Source organism: Acartia tonsa, chromosome 9 (genome assembly GCF_053477335.1).
Source record: "Acartia tonsa isolate MP-2025a chromosome 9, ASM5347733v1, whole genome shotgun sequence".
Classification (NCBI taxonomy): Eukaryota; Metazoa; Arthropoda; class Copepoda; order Calanoida; family Acartiidae; genus Acartia; species Acartia tonsa.
The window spans coordinates 27,587,687-27,604,120 of record NC_137268.1 but is presented as its reverse complement, the minus strand read 5'-3'; the positions used below and the strand labels follow the sequence as shown (position 1 = coordinate 27,604,120).

At 34.0% G+C, this 16,434-nt stretch overlaps 2 protein-coding genes across 5 annotated transcripts; both read right to left on the bottom strand.

The window, feature by feature from the left end:
• Nucleotides 1-1,994: 1,994 nt before the first annotated feature.
• LOC145328661 (uncharacterized) lies at nt 1,995-5,020 on the bottom strand. Of its 2 annotated transcripts, none has more exons than XM_080172442.1 (4): nt 4,939-5,020; nt 4,514-4,564; nt 3,892-4,084; nt 1,995-3,059 (listed from the first exon to the last, which is right to left on the bottom strand). In XM_080172442.1, exons 2-4 carry the CDS (start codon nt 4,554-4,556, stop codon nt 2,078-2,080), a joined length of 1,218 nt encoding a protein of 405 aa, XP_080028568.1. In that variant the 5' UTR covers nt 4,557-4,564; nt 4,939-5,020; the 3' UTR covers nt 1,995-2,077. The 2 variants fall into 2 exon arrangements, with proteins under 2 accessions (XP_080028568.1, XP_080028569.1); XM_080172443.1 differs by having other exon boundaries at nt 3,892-4,057.
• On the bottom strand, nt 5,016-14,835 carry LOC145328660 (uncharacterized). 3 transcript variants are annotated; one of them, XM_080172440.1, is made up of 13 exons: nt 14,738-14,835; nt 13,886-13,963; nt 12,926-13,111; nt 11,410-11,501; nt 10,647-10,770; nt 9,713-9,849; nt 8,926-9,283; nt 8,244-8,343; nt 7,849-7,951; nt 7,356-7,476; nt 6,635-6,720; nt 5,931-6,005; nt 5,016-5,577 (listed from the first exon to the last, which is right to left on the bottom strand). In XM_080172440.1, exons 1-13 carry the CDS (start codon nt 14,830-14,832, stop codon nt 5,489-5,491), a joined length of 1,644 nt encoding a protein of 547 aa, XP_080028566.1. In that variant the 5' UTR covers nt 14,833-14,835; the 3' UTR covers nt 5,016-5,488. The 3 variants fall into 3 exon arrangements, with proteins under 3 accessions (XP_080028566.1, XP_080028565.1, XP_080028567.1); XM_080172439.1 differs by having other exon boundaries at nt 8,244-8,346; nt 13,886-13,962; nt 14,737-14,834; XM_080172441.1 differs by having other exon boundaries at nt 8,244-8,346; nt 12,926-13,093; nt 13,886-13,962; nt 14,737-14,834.
• Nucleotides 14,836-16,434: the final 1,599 nt, after the last annotated feature.

Sequence of the window (16,434 nt, the reverse complement as noted above, 5' to 3'; positions counted from 1 at the left end):
CGGATATCCGGCCAACGCCGGATATCCGGCAAATATCCGGTTATCCGGCCAAATTACCGGATATCCGGCCGGATACCCGGCTAAATTACTAGATATTAAAGTAGCAAAAAAATTTTTTTAATAAACTTTTCAGATTTCATATATAAAATTTACATAAAGATAAACATATTCAAAAAATGTTCTTCTAGCTTCAATAATAAGAAAATTATAGCCATTTAAAATTTTAAAAAGCAGATATTTTTGGTGTAAAATATAAAAAAAGTTATAGCCGGATATCCGGCCGGATAGTTTCAATATCCGGCCACACCGGATATCCGGCCCAACCCTAAATTATTTAAGGTGTGTTTTTCCAGGTACCTAAAGGGATAAGACAATGGCCGATAAATCCCCAATTACACAAAATTATCCCATCTGTAGATTACAGGTAGTTGTTGAACGTCTGGATCCTCAACTAAATGAACCAACCAATCAAAATTCAATTCAAGTCCGCAAAGTTGTTAAGCCAACTAATGAAAAAATGTCATCATATAACTTCGAGGACTAGTGTAATAAACAGGTCAATGTCCCCTTCCACTCTGGTGTTCTTTTTTTGTGCGCTATCACTGGCTAGGTCTAATTAATGAATCACATGGTTTTAATCCTTACAGAACTTACGTAATATGAATGGATGTCGAATGTACGTGGATATTATGTCAGTGGAAAAATTTTCTTTAAGTTCCCATCGCTTTTATTGTTCGGGCCGTTAATCCAGTAAGAGGGGAGGGGAGATCGTTATTTTATTCTATTAAAGAACATAAATCCATTGTAATATGACAACATCCATATAGGCGAAGCTCAACTAATCAGATTGTTAGAAAATAAACATTAAAAATTTTTGAGAAACTACGCTTTTTCGACATCATTTAGAAGTCTAAACGACATTTCATAAAAATATATCCTAGAATTACTTAAATACAGAATATTGAATATGAATATACTTTTAGAGATGCTTCACTTTTCTCAAAAAAAAATTTAAAAAAAAATTGTTATTTTGAAATGAACATACCAGCTGTCTGGTAATACTATTAAAGTTGATAGTTAAGTTTTATATTTTTCTTGCAGTTGAGGTTCAACTAGATGCTTAAATTAGCTTGGGGTTTACAAATTTAGTTTTTAAGGGTAAATAGGGGCAAAAATCAGCAATTATTAACAGGACAACCTTTCCCGCAGTTGGAGGAATCTACATTAAATCACAGTTTTTGATAATTAATGAAAACAATGATTATTATGCACACTCTGACATACAGAAGGAAAAAGACAATAGTTATTGAGTGGCTACGCTGCTAAACGCAGTATTTAAATGTTTTAGCAAAAATTTTGACAAATCAGGCAAACAATTAAAAATAAAACCATTTTTGCCGACATGTTTCAAATTAAAATACAGCCAACTTAAATATTTTTCTCTATATAAAAGTAACCGGGATGTATGTGTGTGTATTTACTGACTATCTGTACCGAAAAATCTTGCTAATTGCGGGTCCTATTTGGTTCTCCTTAACAATGTAGATTCTCATAGGTCATGAAAGTTTGTAACTATTTGGAAGAAGGATAATATCGTCATCCAGAGATACCAACCCTAGAAAAAATGATCCATTTCTCACAAATTTCATTTTACTTATCTTTTAAAAACTAAACTTGAAAATTAGGGGTTTCGACTAATCTTTCCCTCCTCCTTACCTCAAGTGCCCCTAGAGGGCTTTAGCTGCTAGTTAAGTATATAGTAAAGATATTCTTAAATTAGGTGGTCGGACGGACTGCAGACCATGATCGTGCGTGAGGGAATCGCAAAAGGGGGTTAAAAAAAAACCTCCGCCCCCTAATAATCTGCCTTCCATATTTCACCTCATCAAGATACACACTCTCTTTGCAAAGCCCAATATAGGAACATGTTACGAACACTCCTTAATTATAGAGTTAACTTTGCCAATAGAAATAATTTATGAAACAAATAATGATTATATGCATGTATGTATTGTATATATATATTTTCAATATTCATTTGAAAATTTGATAGGTATAATAAACATATAAAAAATAGTTACATGGCTTTTGATTCATTAGAAGTAATAGAAATCGGATTTTCCTCTAAACATTGTATATCATCACTATCTTCAGTTATTTTATCACAACCATCATTCAAATCTTTTCCTTTGTCCTTTTTAGGTAAAGAACTTGGCAGTTGACCTGATTTTAACTGAGAGATTAGATGCACTGTTTTGTGATTGGTTAAACCGCCCTCTGTTAGAAAACTTTTGTTGCATATATCACAAGAAAATGACTTTTGATCTTTGTGTGTCATCTTGTGAGCAGTCAATGTAACTTTAGAGGCAAAATCTTTATCACATATATCACAGGAATATAAAATATCGGGACCCTTGGACACATGAGTCTTCTTGTGAATAATAAGTGTACTTTTTGAGGTTAATTCTGTTTCACACATCTCGCAAGAATACAATTTCTCTGTGATATGAGTTGTCTTTTTGTGAACCATCAAATTTCTATTAGATTCAAAATCTTGTTCGCACACTTCACAAGAGTAACGATTAAACTCTTGGGGATGTTTATTCTTTTTATGGCTTAAAAGTTTATCCTTTACTGTAAACTTCTTCTCACATATTTCGCACATATAAAGTGATAATATTTTAACTTTCTCAGAGTGAGTTTTGTTTTTGTGCTCTAACAAATGTTGTTCAGTTGGAAAAAATCCGCCACAAATATTACAAGAAAAGAGTTTGTCCTCAGTCTTGTGCGTCTTAATCTTGTGATTAATCAAGAGACCCTTTACTGGAAATAATCCACCGCATAAATCACATGAATATTTATATTTTTGAGGGTCAAATGGCAAATTGTCAAGGTCTATGATACAATCATCGTCCATTGCGCTGTTGGCTCTTATATCAGCTACAAAACTATTGGAATTATCTTTAGGAGTGATAATTTGTTCTTTATGATCTTCTATTTCATTATCATCCTCAATTGGAATCTCTTCCACCTCAATATGATGAACGTCTTCTAAATTTCTGAAAAAGAAAAGAGAATGAAAAATACTATCTGCTTCACCAAACTTCTAAGGGAAAAGTGGGGGATGTCAGGCATAGACGTCCAAGGGGGGGGGGGGGGAATGGGGCGATTACCCCCCCCCCAAAAAAATTTTCATTTTAACCCCCCCATTTAAAATTTACCCCTACCCTGGGGGTGCCGTAGGCACCCCCAACCATTTAGGAGGGGGTATTTACCCCCCCCAAACAATTTTTTTTTTTTGGGGGGGGTATTTTAGCGCGTTTTTTAATACTAAATATTTAATAAATTTAAATTACCCCCCCCAAAAAAAAATTTTACCCCGGGGGTAAATTTTAGGGGGGTTAAACTAAATTTACCCCTGCCAACAGATTTCAGGAGGGTAATTACCCCCCCCCCCCAAGCAAATTTTACCCCCGGGGTAAAAAATTTTTTTTTGGGGGGGGGGGGGGGTAAAAAATTTGCGGCGCGCTTATCTAAAAAGTTCGACCGATTCGGACCAGTAATACCAAGATTTTTAGATCAGACATAAAAAGAAAATTAGGCAATTTCCCCATAATTAAAAGTGGAACATGAATAAACTTTAAGAACTAACATATTTTTACTGTTTATTTAATATAAATATCCGTTAAAAAAGTATCAATAGGAAATGCATAATCTTGATAATTATTATTAATAGAAATACTTGAATGAAAAAAAACTGCTATGCTTATCTTATCAAATCAGGAAAAAATGCAAAGTGGGAAGGAATTCTTCCTGAAGAGTTTTGAAAAATCATTCTTTTTTCCCTATGGTTTTATATCATCCCTATTATTCATAAAAAGAAAATGATACCTGTCTGGAAAAACCGGTCTTCTGCCTGCTCTAATAAACGGTTGTTTATTATTAAGTTTGTTACTGTTCAAGTTACAAATATCAGCAGGATCAAAGTGTAGCTGACAAATTATTTTTCTTTTGTGAGATGGGGTCCAACCAAAAGGGTTCAAATCTATCCATTCATCTTTCACAGAAAAAAAAGACAAACCGTCTAGTTAAAAATATATAATTCAACTTAGTATACAATACTTGAATCAGACCATAGAACCTACTGACCCAAAGGGAACTATGCATGAAGAGGAGCAAGTGATTTTAAGCACTTTCCAGCAGTGAACCTGAGTAGATTTTTGGTGAATATACTAGGTTTATGTTTAATTTCCCTAGTTAAAATTAAATTTCCCATTATTGTAATTTTTAGTTCTGTAGATGAGAGGACAAGTAGCTTTTTGCTAATTTTTAAAATATAATTCAAGATTGCTTATGGTCCAGTTTCAAAATTTCCTAATGGATAATATCATCAGCTGATGTTTTCAGTACACTTTATACACCCTACATATTTTTTCATTCCTGCCCCCCACTGTTGAATGAAAAATATGCTGAATATACAATCTTTGATCTTTTGATAATATATTTTCAAGACCTGTGGGAGTAGAGTTACAATTCTTAACAGAACAATGCTTCATTTCTGAGCCTAATAAATAACAATCATATTATTTTCAGACATGATATCAATATTTATATAATCATAAATACTGATATAAAAGTAACTGGATGTATGTCATTGTCTATGCGTGTGTCTAATAGACCAAAGGAACTATTCTTACTAAACGCTTGACGGATTAGGTTCTCCTTTACAATGTTGCCCAAGTTAAAATCTAGAAAGTCCATGAAGCTGACTGAACTATCCCCACCCCCCATTGAAGAGTTTTTATTAGTAAAAATTGTAAGGGGGAGAGGGGCATACCCTGAGTATTTTATTAATTAACCTGTTTTGGTCAATATATTATTATAATCCGCCTAAACGTTAAAATTTACCTTCTCACTTGTCAATTTTATGATTTTTACCTCGAATAAGAGTCAGTAGGTAGGTAAGTTCTGTACTCAATATACCTAAATCCTTTTTTAAAACGATTACAGAACCATTTCTTTATCTGAAATTTTTATACATATTATAACAAATACATAACAAAAAAGCTCAATGCTGTATGAATCAATGATAATAATTTTTGTCTTGTTGAATGTATAAAATATGCCTAACATTTCAATTCCTTCAAAAACTATATTTGGTATTTTCTGAGGTTTGATAATTTGACAACTTACATACATTCCCAAACCTCTTAATTTCCATCTTTAAACGAAAACTTAATATTGTCAATTAATCTAACCTTAGAATTTTATCACTATCAAAAGTAAATTATGAAATAACAACTTGTATACTTTTTTTTATGTTAAAGGTTGAAACCATCCTAATTATATTTGGGTGTATATTCTGCACAATTTATTTCATGCCCCCTCCAGTTTAACTGGGGATCCCATGCAAAATATACATCCCTGCATTTATATTTCATTATCTTTTAAGATTTTCAACTTCATCCAAACAGTTGTTGCCACCGTCCTATGGAAATTCTTCTCTTTTGTTGTAAAACGTATTCAAAATAATACTTGGCTTCAAACTCTGTTTTTTCAGAATTGCTTTCGGGAAATCTAAAAAAAAATATGGTGTAAAAACAATATTTTATTACGAACAGTAACCACGAATTAAAAGAGTGCAAAGGGACCAATGGCTTATTATATAGATTATCCTTCCCCCCCGCCCCCAAAAAACTGTGAAATTCTGCTTTACCTGTAGGTATACTAGTATAGTTCTAAGAATTATCTGAAATCTCCACACCCCTTAGGATATCACCACATCCCCTCCCCTGACCATAGAGGAACGTGTTGACTAATATCTGAACACTATATTAGCAACCAAAATTAAGGACAAACATTCCCCCATCAAAATATTCTCGTATTCCACATCCGAACTTCTACAAGAATGTTTGTATAGTTAGGTATACCTGAAGATCTTTCAATGTAGTAGCACACTAACAGTAAGGCTTTAGGGTCATCTCGCCAGTTGGAACAGTCAAGACCTTGTCGTCGATGGGATATTCTTTTTCTGTAGATATACTTTCTAATGGATAATTCAACTTTAAATATATTTCCTTGTCAGAGCTTAGGTATTTTTGATTGCCTTATAGACCTGGTCTAAGTTTTGCAGTTTTTTTAGTAAAACAAATTGGGAAAGAAAGGAAGAGGGGAAGAAAATTTTTTTTTGGTAAAATATACACCCCTGAAATCATCACATATTTGCTTTCACTTAAACACTTCCCTCATTTACCCATATAGTAGGGTCTTTAAATTTTTGGCAAAATATACACCCCTAAAATCATCACATATTTGCTTTCACTTAAACCTTCTCTCATTTACCCATATAATAGGGTCTTTAAAGCAATTTAAACAAACAGGGCCTAGTCAAAATTTTTCATCAATCTAAAGGAGTTTTGTGCCTGTGATGAAAGGATTTTGATGATTTTTAAAATAAATCCCCGATATATGGGGTTTTTGGTCTGATTTTTAAAATTTTTATGGTTAATATTATGAGCCGGTGTTTTCATTGGTATACTTTTTTTCCCCCTTCATATTTTTCATCCCCCCCCCCCCCTTTAGCAGGGGATCCCATGCAGACTATACATTCCTGTAAACAAATTAAGAATAATGCCTGGATAATCTTCGGGGTTCTCTTCCATCTGTTGCATCATGTTTCTGAGCACCATAGGAGGATAGGTCAGAACCTGTGTACCTGTATATTGTATAAGGACGTCAAAGGGGTCATTACCAGGGATCTAATGTGATAAGACAATAGTTAAAGACTTGATGTAAATCCTTAATGATGATACACAAAATTACCCCTTCTGGAGAATACAATTAGTAGTTGAAACTTGAAATGTTAGGAAACTCAGCTTAATGATCCAACTAATCAAAATTCAACAAAAGTCGACAAAGTTGTTTCAACGATGGGGACTAGTGTTATAAACACCAAAATATCTCCTCCATCCCTGGGTAATTACTCATCCCACCAACCCCCCCCCCCCCTAACCAACTTTTTTTGGTGATTGTATCTGATTTAAAACTCCCCTTATGCCTTTGGGGTGCCAGGAAAAGATTTTATCTCCCTTTCAACTTTAATGATAATATAAGATAAGGAGAGAAGGGGCATTGGACTGTATATTATACTGGTACCCAAAGTTTTATACGTACATTTATTAACTTAGCTAACCTCCAATATAACTCTTACTTTTCAAAAATCGTTTATAAGGGCCCCCAAAAATTATTATGGGTTACAAAAACTAAAAAAAGTTTAAGATAGGTAAACATTTTAGGGGTGTTAAAAAAATTGCATAACACACAACATAAAAAGCATGTACGTCCTTGTTCCTGTAGCTATTTGTTGATGTGTGAAGCCCAGAATTTCAATCATGTTTAGGTTCATCGAGGCCCAGAAGGTGCATCTCTCCATACTTTGTTTGTGTGAGGCACGGTTTAAATTAGCGTTGGCAAGTTCTAAAAAGTTTATTAATTGAAAAAGTGTTTCTAAAAGCAACAATTACAAACATGAAAGTGCGTGGTATCTTATAAGTTTGAAGCGTTCAGAGATTTGAATTTTGGTAGTTATTGAAGGCTTTTATTCTTTTAAAACCAGATGGACTCACTTATCACCTTTTTTTTTTATAGACTATGGGCTTAACCACTAGCCTCTTTGTTAGTGGGGGGATGATTGAAAATTGAAAAAATCATCTCGAGACATGGATGAACAATTTAAACTAAAAGCTTTTGGATTTTCAAAAGAAACACAAGCAAAACTCCAATTTCAGTTTGAATGCTTATCAGTTACCTAGTAAAATCTTCACACACACAAAAAAGTAATAGACATACCTCCATATTTGGATGTGACATAATCTGCAAAAGACTTTCGTTTCAGTCCTAGCCATAAGTTACCCGTTGTCCAGTTGCTTTTAAGAAAATATTCCCTTGCACTGTTTTAAGATCAAGTCGGTAATACAAAGGTAAAATGCGTATTCTCTCAAAGTTCCCCCTTGAGCACTGACATATGTGAGGGGTTAAGGCTGAAAGGTTTAGTATTTAACGGACCGCGTCATTACTAAAAACGTTAAGAACAGTTCAAGCTGCAGCTATCTCAGATCGCGAAATCTAGCATATATCATATTATTTGATTGAAGACATTGTAGAACCGATTTCGATGGTGTTTAAACTTAATTTGTACAGATGCAGCTAAAAAAAACCTCATTCGTAAATCCGACTTGTTCCCTTTGATCAATCGAAGAGTGATTTGATAAATAGATGCTTTTCATTAGTTTTATTTCCTCGCACTCATTTTCTGACGACAAATTTGTTGCCTCCAAAACTTGGCTACTAAAAAAAAAGCAGGAGTATATATTCTGCACAACATTTATTTTTTTCCCTGCTGCAAAATATTTCATTTTTTTTACCTAAAAAAAAAAGGGGGGGGGGGGATGGGAAAATATGTTCAATTGACAATGCTTTTCAGGTATTTTATTAATTTTCCCCCCTTCCTTATATTATTTTGTTTTTTCCCTCCAAGGAGGGGAAAAACATTGAATTGTTTTCAGGACCGTTAATTCTTCATCCCCCCCCCCTTTAGCAGGGTAACCCTTGCAGAATAATAATATACACCCCTGAAATAAAGTTATATTTCAACCAGGTGTATTTAACAACTAGTATATCGGTGGTTTAATAATAATGGGTTGGGGGTGGAAGGTAGTTCGTTTGTTTGTTTTTACTTTAGGGGTTAGATTACGCTACATTGGTTAATCTAATAGCATATTTTTTAATGGTACTCTTAATAGCATTTTATCGAATAGCGGTATAAAACTTTTCCTTCAAACAATGAGGGAAACGAGTGGCAATGCATTTGAAAAACCTAAGTCAACACAACAGTAACATTTTATACATAACGATTATAATATTTACCTTTCAGACAAGCGAGCAGAGATTGTCAGAAAATCATAATTTAGCAATTTTAGTTTTAATTCCATCTTTTTTAGGAATATGTGCATGAAATTCTGGTTGGATCCGAACAGGTATCTTACAGTTTGCATGCTGTAGCCGGCACTTGTTATTAATTGAGAATAATACACTACTGGGCTTAATTGATATTTTTGTTTGATCTTGAAAGCTTTGAATGGGTAAAATGTGGAGAAGGCGAGATTTTGTAGAATTGCGTTTTTTTCCGCCTCATATTTGACTGTTTTCAACAGGATTTCATCAAAAACGTTGAGTTGAATCAGCACCTCTAAAGAATGTGCTTGGAACAGGTTTAATACCAAATCTAATTTCGGATCAAGTTTGGAATAAAAAAGTGTTTTTTTTGGATCATGGAAAGATAACGAAGTAGAGGGTTTTGTCATATTTTCACAGTAGCTTTTCTTCCGTTTCTAGCCCCTACGGGCAATCATTATCATTTACCTAACCTAAAATAACCTATCAAAAACTAATGTTAAAATATGACAAAATCTGCTACTTCGTTTTCTTTCCATGATCCTTTTTTTTTCTCTTAACAAATCATAATTCCAGTTCGTATGTCCATACTTACGTACAGTCTAAGTTCGCACAAAAAAAAGTTTTAATAATGCAATTAATTTGATAAAACAATTCTAAGATGCCTTAATTAACAAAATGAACTATCTATTATGTACGGACTGACCCTAACTATACAAAGCTTTAAAAGAAACCTATCTTCGTATATCCAACTTGATACCTAGTTTTTTATCGTCAGAATTTACATTTTCCTCAAGTATTTGTCCAAGAGGAATATTCAACAATCTTGTGAGAATGTAAAGGTTTCTCATGAAATTAATTTCTTCGTGTAACTTTATTTGTGTAATGTTTAATGCACTAAATTAATTGTTAGTCATCATTTCCGCCTGAATATGAACATAGCAATTATAATTACCACCACAATCTGAACATTATTTCCGGAATGGCTTTGAAACCAATTAATATCCGCTAGATTAAGACAAGTTCTCAGCCATACTGAAAAATCATATGTAGCATCGTATTATAGACAATTTTCCACGAATAAGATAAAAATCCTAAGATTAATACCTACCAGTTTTGTTAGCCTGGGCCTTCGGCCTCTCGGGGCAAACAAAACTGGTTTTAATCTTATAATTTTTAGTTTTAATATCCGCAGAAAGCTGTCTATAATACGATGCTATAAACAAATATTCTTGTATTATATTTTTAGCCAAAACAGGCATTCCCAAAAGTCTGGAGAAAGACCAAAGCTATGCAAAATTTAAAAAAAAGAGAGACATACATACATTGATACAACCTACTAGGTACCTTGGAAGATAAACATCCAATTTCATAATTTAAATATGATGAAACTAAAATATTGATAGTTAAAGTAGGGGAAATGCCTTGGACAAAACTGGCGAAACTCATTAGGTACTATGAACAGTTGGGACTTGAAGACAAAGGTCGTGCAATCTAAGAGTTGGTTGTCTGTTGGGTGTTGCTTAACCTAACTCCCTGGGTGTTTGGACAAAAAATAGATATTTGGCTCCCCTAATCTTTGGACCTGACGTTAAAGTGATATGGAGAGCAACTTCCCACAAATAGGTTAACAGATAGGTTGGTAATATTGGCGGTTCTGCTAATCTGGTTTTGTGGCGGAATTGATGACACACCTAAGTTCATTGATAAAACTGTCATAATCTAGCCCTTCACAAATGTTAATTTTCTTGATGGGTTTGATGGTGCAAATTTCAAACTTTGAATCATTGATAATCGATGATAAAGCACTCTTCCCCGCTTAAAACAAAGCCATTAAGTTCAAAGGTAAACAAGACTCTATACAGCTAGGATGCCGAAAAAGGGTATTAGGGGGGGGGGGGGTAATGAACATAAATGATTACCAGCGACGCGGAGCCGTTTGATTTTGGTGCGGCTCCGGATTTGGCTCCGGCTTCGATCTAGAATCAAGAAAAAATCAACATTTTTTATTTTTGCAAAGTCTATTATTTACTTTTTTAGATTTTAAAAGTTAAATTTTTAATAAAAAAGGACTTGAAAAACTTAGGGGCATTTGCACTGCACACGAAACAACAGAGTTAATAAATTATAATTTATAAAAAATCTCTTTATTTAGCTAAACCGGAGCCATTTTTTAACGAAAATTACGGCTCCAGCTCCGGCAAAATATGGCGGCTCCACGGCTTCCGGCTCCAAAACGCTGATTATTACCCCCCTAAATTTATAAGTAATTAAAAATAATCTTTTAAAAATCTTAATCAGTAAACTTCATAAGTTTTCTAGTAAACAGTTACAGAGTGAGTGAAACTAAGCTACTTTAATCAACTCAAAACTTCTTATCCTTGTTATTATTAATACCTAGTATTTTTCATATATTTGCATGAAACAAGAGATTATTTCAAAGGCTTAGTTCCTTACTTGCTTGCTTAAGCATTTTAAGGTTTTCTGGATGATTTTGTTGAATGTTCACAAGTTTCATAACAGTATTGAGCGATGGGTTTATGTGAAACCTAAAAATGTTTAAAACTAATTAGGTACCTAAGTAGGCTTTTTTTCTTTTTCAAAATTGCATATTTTTCCAGATTCAATAACAAGGACAAACATGTATTGTCCATGTAGCGCAACATTAAAAAAAACAACAATTAATTTTTTTCGTGCATCCTATAATATCTCAATTCAATCCTGAAATAAGAAGTAGCAAGGTATTTTTGTTAACCCGCGACCGTGCCTCAACGCGTAGCGCATCTGCTCGTCGTCAGGGAGGTAATAGGTAACGTTCGAATCTCGGCCCGACACTGCGTCATACATAAAGACGTTAAAAATGGTTCCAGCTGCTGCTATGTCAGGTGCGCGCCATAAATAGTTAGAGTAGAGGGAATGCCTTGGCCCAAAACAGGCCTATCTCATTACCATGCAGTTGGGACTTCTCAGACAAAGGTCGTGTAATCAAAGAGTTGGTTGTCTGATGGATGTTACTTAACCTATTATCCTTGGGTGTTACGAGGGTCCTACCCCAAACGTAGGAGTCCCAAACGTCGGAGTGGACAAACGCAAGAGTCCCAAACGTCGGAGTGGACAAACGTCGGAGTGGACATTGCTTAAGTAAAACGCAGGAGTGTCCGCTATTTTAATAATATGACAATTTTGAAATTTTTTTATACCACTGTCTGCAAAATAATGGTTATGGCCGCAGCGCTCGGCCCCCTAGCCTGCCTAGCCGCAGCGCTCGGCCCCCTGGCCTATAACCTAACCTAACCTAACTAAGAAAAATAAGGGGACCGAATAAAGGGAAGGGGGAGGGTGGATAAAAAAATTCAAAATTGAAAAAAAATTCTAAATTGAAAAAAAATTTCAAAATTGAAAAAAAAATCAAAATTGAAAAAAAATCATAAATTAAAGAAAAATTCAAAATTGAAAAAAAAAATTTGGAACTCCTGCGTTTGTCCACTCCGACGTTTGTCCCAAAAATCCTGCGTTTGTCCACTCCGACGTTTGGGACTCCTGCGTTTGTCCACTCCGATGTTTTTCCACTCCTACGTTTGGGACTCCTACGTTTGTCGTGGAACCGTTACGAGTATCGCATCCCATTACAAGCCGATGATGCTCTGGAATCTGGAGATGATCAAAAAAGAATCGAAGGAGAATTCCGCCCTTACGAGGTAAGGTAAAGTATTTTAGTTAAGAATTCGTTAAGATGTCACTAGGTAACCACTTTACCGATTGAGTTATCATTTAGGGCAGTTTTATTTAGGGCACATGTCTTGGGAAGGTTTCAGGCTGTTCAACTGCACCTTTCCTTCCATATCTAGACGCTAGTAACGCAGTCGCTGGTACTAATATAAAGTACCTACAATTACAGTGGGCGTGACAGTATGGCTGGCCTACTGTTTATAATTATAGAGTAGCTGCCTTAAAACTAAAAATTCCATCTTACTTCTTCACACATCCTTGCATAAAGAAAGTTATTTCTCTCCTATATCGCTCTTCTTTGTTTGTTCCGTTTTCAAAACACAAATTTCTCACTTTCTCATTTTTCAATTCCAGTTGGTCCAACAAAACTGTTAATCTCTTGTTTGGTAACAAATCCATTACTTTCTTCTCACTGTTCAGAGTGCCACACCTATATCCCAGGCTAAATGTTTTAGTCTTAGGGCCAGATCTCATACATTTGGGTGGATTAAAATGGGACAGCTGCCATATATATACCAAGTTTGGGTAATAATGAGTAAGCTCCGCCGATTAGGAATAAGGGTTGAGACTGATGCAGAATTATTAATCTCAAATCATAAAGAGGTGGAGCATTTCTACATATCCTATGAATGTAAATCATCCCTATACACGAGAACACTAAAATGAACACAACAGGAACGTGTATTTAAAAGCCTTTTAAATTAAACTTTCGATAAAAAGTATTAGGTAGTTTTCAGCAGAACACGGTCAATTATATCCAAATGCGCCAAAAATTTTAGATTTAAAATCACAAATTAAAAGTTAAAAAAAAACTCGTGCGTGTATTATTTTAAATAACTTTCCCCAATTTTGATGTCCTTTCCGTTCCTTGATTAGTTGGCTCAAAAACTTTCGAAAATTCTATTAAATTTGATTGGGATGTACCAACTAGAAGTATACAATCTTTTCAACCAAAAAATTCAATCTACAGAATGTGTAGTTTTGTTGACAGCAATTTGGTGTAGGTAGGTATTATACATCAATGCATCACCCATTATCGTATCCCCTAGGATACCTCCCCTATACTATTTGTGGACAGCCAGCTCTACAATTAATTACCATATAGCTAAATGCTTTCACGGCTTTACTAAGAAATAGTTAGAATTTATCTAGGTTAAGTACTTTAATAATCTAATAAAACTTAGTCCGGATATAGGTGACACACCCTTTCTGCATTTCCCTACACTCCGACAAGTAGTCAAAATTGACAATTGTATCCACTTGACTTTTGACATAGTTCTGTAAAAAGTGTGCATTCACTTCCACATATGTACCTACTGCCTTATAATATCATCTGAAGTGAATTGTACAATAATCTCAACAATAAATTCTTACTAGGTATCATTATTTTACTTATTTTTACATCTGAGGGCCCACCCAAGGGAGGGGGGATTAAACCCCAAACTTTCTATTTTAGTTTTTAAAAGAAAAAAAGTTTGGGGGATATTTTTAATAGACCTATTAGAAGCTTCAGTGTACATATAGAATAACCATATCAGTTCAAAGATTAGCGAGATCTTTAGGTACACACAGAAAGACAGAAATCCTATTGCTTTTTAACAAGGATCATGTCTTTTTGGTGGGTCGGGTCAAGAGTGGACCTACTTTTACATCATACGGGCGGGGATGCTGACCATGACACTCAAACGCCAGGTCCAACAACCCGGCCAGGATATCTAAGGTGAGCCAAATGTCTCCTTTTCTGTCCAAACACCCGGGGTTAATTAACACCCATCGTACAACCAACTCTTTGATTGCACGACCTTTGTCTGAAAAGTCCTAACTGTGCATAGTATTGAATTGCTCCAGTTTTGGGCAAAGACATTCCCCCCTACTCTTAACTATTAATGTCGCGTACCTGACATAGCAGCAGTAGGAACCAATTTTAACGTCTTTAGTTATAATGCGGTGTTTAGCCGAGATTCGAACCTATCACCTTACCGACGACGAGCGAAACGCTAAGTGTTGATCCACGTCAAAAGAGTGGTACAGAGTGGAAGTGAACGCACGCCCCTGCTCAAATACGTCAAGCCCTGGTATTGTATAGGTCAGGCAACGAAAGGAAATAGGTTTCATGTGCGACAGATTCCAGCAAATTATTGATTTCAACATTTTCATCTGAAATTTTATACAAGTCATTAGGTAATATTTTCTTTTTTTTTAGTTCTTATTAGAAGCGATGATATTCTATAAGTACAATATCCTTATGTCCATTTGCATTTCTCGGACAAACTAACAAACTAGCAAAACAACCTCCATAACATTAAAGCCAATTAACTATAGGGACAACAGTATAGTTTTGATACTTTAATATAGGGACAGAATATTATTGCCTACCTAATTAAGAGATGCTTTGCTCATAATATTATGTAAAATCGGCCAACAAATCAATATTAAAATGTAAACAAAAAAAAAGAAATAAAACATATGGACTGGTAATAATAAAAGAGTTACTACGTTTTCTAAAATGTATCTAACTGTTACAGGATGGATCCTGAATTATGGGAAACCTAAGCTTTAAAAAACTGATCTTTTTGTGAAGATTTCGATAGGTAGGTAAATAAAGTAAATCTATCCATAAAAACGGTGGGTATTACGATTTCCCAACTATAGAGTAGCTGCACTAAAAAAAACTCAAACCAATTAATTATTAATATAATGATTAAAATGAAATTTAGTAATGAAAATATTATAAATTGAGTATATCAAAGCAAGAAAGACGTTTTTAGTGATGATTGATAAAAACTTTTAAAAGCGAAGCATTATACCTATACTATGCAATTACAATCTTATGCGTGTTAAAAATCTTATAATCGACCTATCGATATCAAAATTTATACGATAATTTCTATAACAGTTATATTTTTTTCAATGATATAAATTAAATAATTCTCATCATGAAAAGAAATCGAAGTAGCGGGTTTCGTCGTATTTTCAGGGTCGATTTTCTCCTATTTCTATCATCCAATAATTTTATAAATTATTTTGTTGGTGCATATATTTTTAAAAGCGAAGCTTTTCTATAATTGGGATCAGTCTGTTCGTCCGAAACTGTTGGTGCTCTATCTGTTAATTTAGACATGTTACAATTTTCCTATCGATGTTAAACTTGGCATGATGATTCCTATTACTAAATTGACATCAAAATTTTATAAGATTGATTATCCTATTCATCTGAATTATAAAATAATGATTCCATGTTACAACAAGGTACATTGTTAATAAAAAGGGTATCTCTATAATCAAATCCTAAAAATTTAAGTAATTAAGTCCTAAACAGTATTCTACATTTAAGCAATTTTACAACAATTTACTTACAATTTAGTATAGACTTATCCGTTAATATTCTGCTTATTAAATTCTGACACTTTACAGTGTCATTGTTCGTTTGTTCTAAAGTCTCAGAGCTTAGCTTTGAAGTTGTCCTCCTTGTTTCAGTATCAATCTCGATTTATTTAACTATTTTATTACTAGGGTACTTAGATTTACTATGATAAAACTATGGATCCTGTATATTTCATACTTTGTAGGAAAAATACATTTTAATATTCTAAGATTTTACATAAAGACGATAATCATATTTAGGCATAATGATGTCCACACGCCTGACTTAGCAGCAAAGAGTACTATTTTAACATTTTGTCATATTGAAATTAAATGGAATGAAAAGAAAAATAACTTTGACTTTCCCTAAAATATTCGTTAACACTTATA